The following is a 2,014-nucleotide window of genomic DNA, read 5'->3' as shown; positions in this document are numbered from 1 at the left end:
CCCTGGATATGTAAAATGGTCGTATGGACTGAGTTGAGTTTTTGTATTGTAATATGGTCTTTAATATGGATATTTAGAGACATTTGTTTATAAAGGTGGTTTACAACTCTGGTAAGGTATGTTGGGAGAACGTATCATTTATTTATGCTGCTATTATATGATGAATATAGTATCAGGTACACAAACGTCACCAAAGTAGAACCCTAAGCCCCACGTGGTGAGTCGAGACGTTACATTTTTTGCTTTTTTCAGCCTTTTGGCCTAGAAGAAGAACCTTTCTTAGTCACAAGAGCAAAAGTTGGCTTCCCGATGGGGCTTTCAGCTACTTAAAGCTCTTTAAGTAGTTCTGCCAATGAGTAAAAGAACTTATTCATGTAATTTAGGAAAAACTGCTTAAACGAGTCAGGCAGCGACTGGAGAACGATATCGACCTGGGTTTCCCTATTGATTTCAGCTCCAAGGATCTCTAGTTCATTGAGAAGACCAATCATCTTCAGAACATGATCCCTTACTGCGCTCCCTTCTGCCATAGTAGTGTTCATGAGTTCCTTCATAGAAGTCTGTTTAGCAGCACGATTTTGATCCCCAAACATTTCTTTGATGTTCTTCATTCTATCATAGGCAGAAGGCATAGATTAATGCTGATGTTGTTGAACATTCAACATAGATGCCAAATTGTGACATCGCGCCATCTCATCAGCCTTAATCCACTTCTGGTAAGCCTAGATTTCCTCATCGGTTGCCCCTTCACCGAGTTTCTGTAGACATACCTTTGTGAGCACATACTTGTACTCTTCTGAAGTCAACACAATATCCAAGTTCCTTTTCTAGTCAATATAATTAGGTCCAACCGTTCTGTTTTCTTTGAGAATAACATTCAGGGGATTGAAAGCCATTTTAATCCTAAGAACCACATATTATAATAAAATATGATGAGCAATAATAAACTTTTAATTCAATTAAGAGAATATGGTTCCCTGAACCATATTTTTCTTTTAAAGAATCCGTCAGCAACCTAGCACATCATGAGTAATATGCCTCAATGGGAGGTCGTCTATTACTCAACATTTGTGTAGACATGTGAGGACCTATTAATTTTACTATCTAGGCAAGTGATTATGCCAAAAAAAATTAAACTGCTGATTTTGCTTTGGTCTTATAAAAAATAGCAGTGACTCAGATGGTGAGAATACTAGTATTTATATCTAAGTGTGTACCATTACGTAACACTAGACCTATTGTTCCGTAGTGAATCCCCCAAATGGATAGGTGACCCAATACTAACAATTACTAGAGTTTATACTTGGTGAGTCTGTAATTAATTCCATCCGATGGGGAGGAAGATACTAATATCATCTAATAAAATCAATTACATCACTTATAAACTAGGGATGGAGACCATGGGATTTATACGTAATAAATTCCCTCACTCACTTAGTTATTTAATTCATAAGGGATGCAAATTTGCATGCATTTAATATTCAAATAAATTTATTATTCCAATATTAGTAACTAAATTACACGTAACAAATAAAATTCGAAATTCCCTTAAATTATTTTTTAAAAAAAGTTTTATAACTTGGGAATTAATTTTATTCTTTAGTTGCACATGCATAAACCAATATTGAAATATTAAATCTTACATGCTAACGACATAACATAAGAACAAAAAACATGCCAAGAAAGCATATATAAACAAGAAATATGATATAATAAAAATACCGGCTATTATGGTCTAGCAGCTTGCATCACAAAACCATGATTCCTTGCTTACCATTATGGAGTGCCGATGGTTGGCGGTGGTCCGGCTTGTAGAATGTAGCCTAAGTCTATTTATAAACCCTCCATTCAAATTCAAATTCAAATTTAAATTCAATTTCAATTTCAATTTCAATTTCAAATTTAAATTTAAATTTAAATTTAAATTCAAATTCAAATTCAAATTCAAATTTAAACCACAACACTGTTCTAGGGTTTTTCTTCTTTTTTGCCACTACTATGCGCTACTAGCGAC

At 34.3% G+C, this 2,014-nt stretch overlaps 1 protein-coding gene across 1 annotated transcript; it reads right to left on the bottom strand.

The window, feature by feature from the left end:
* Window positions 1-326: 326 nt before the first annotated feature.
* On the bottom strand, window positions 327-632 carry LOC131143902 (uncharacterized). The gene has a single exon (XM_058092261.1). The coding sequence runs from the start codon at window positions 630-632 to the stop codon at window positions 327-329; it is 306 nt and encodes a 101-aa protein (XP_057948244.1).
* Window positions 633-2,014: the final 1,382 nt, after the last annotated feature.

Source organism: Malania oleifera, chromosome 12 (genome assembly GCF_029873635.1).
Source record: "Malania oleifera isolate guangnan ecotype guangnan chromosome 12, ASM2987363v1, whole genome shotgun sequence".
In the NCBI taxonomy this organism is placed as follows: Eukaryota; Viridiplantae; Streptophyta; class Magnoliopsida; order Santalales; family Ximeniaceae; genus Malania; species Malania oleifera.
Note: the sequence above shows the minus strand (reverse complement) of the source record. Positions and strands in the feature narration are given on the sequence as shown.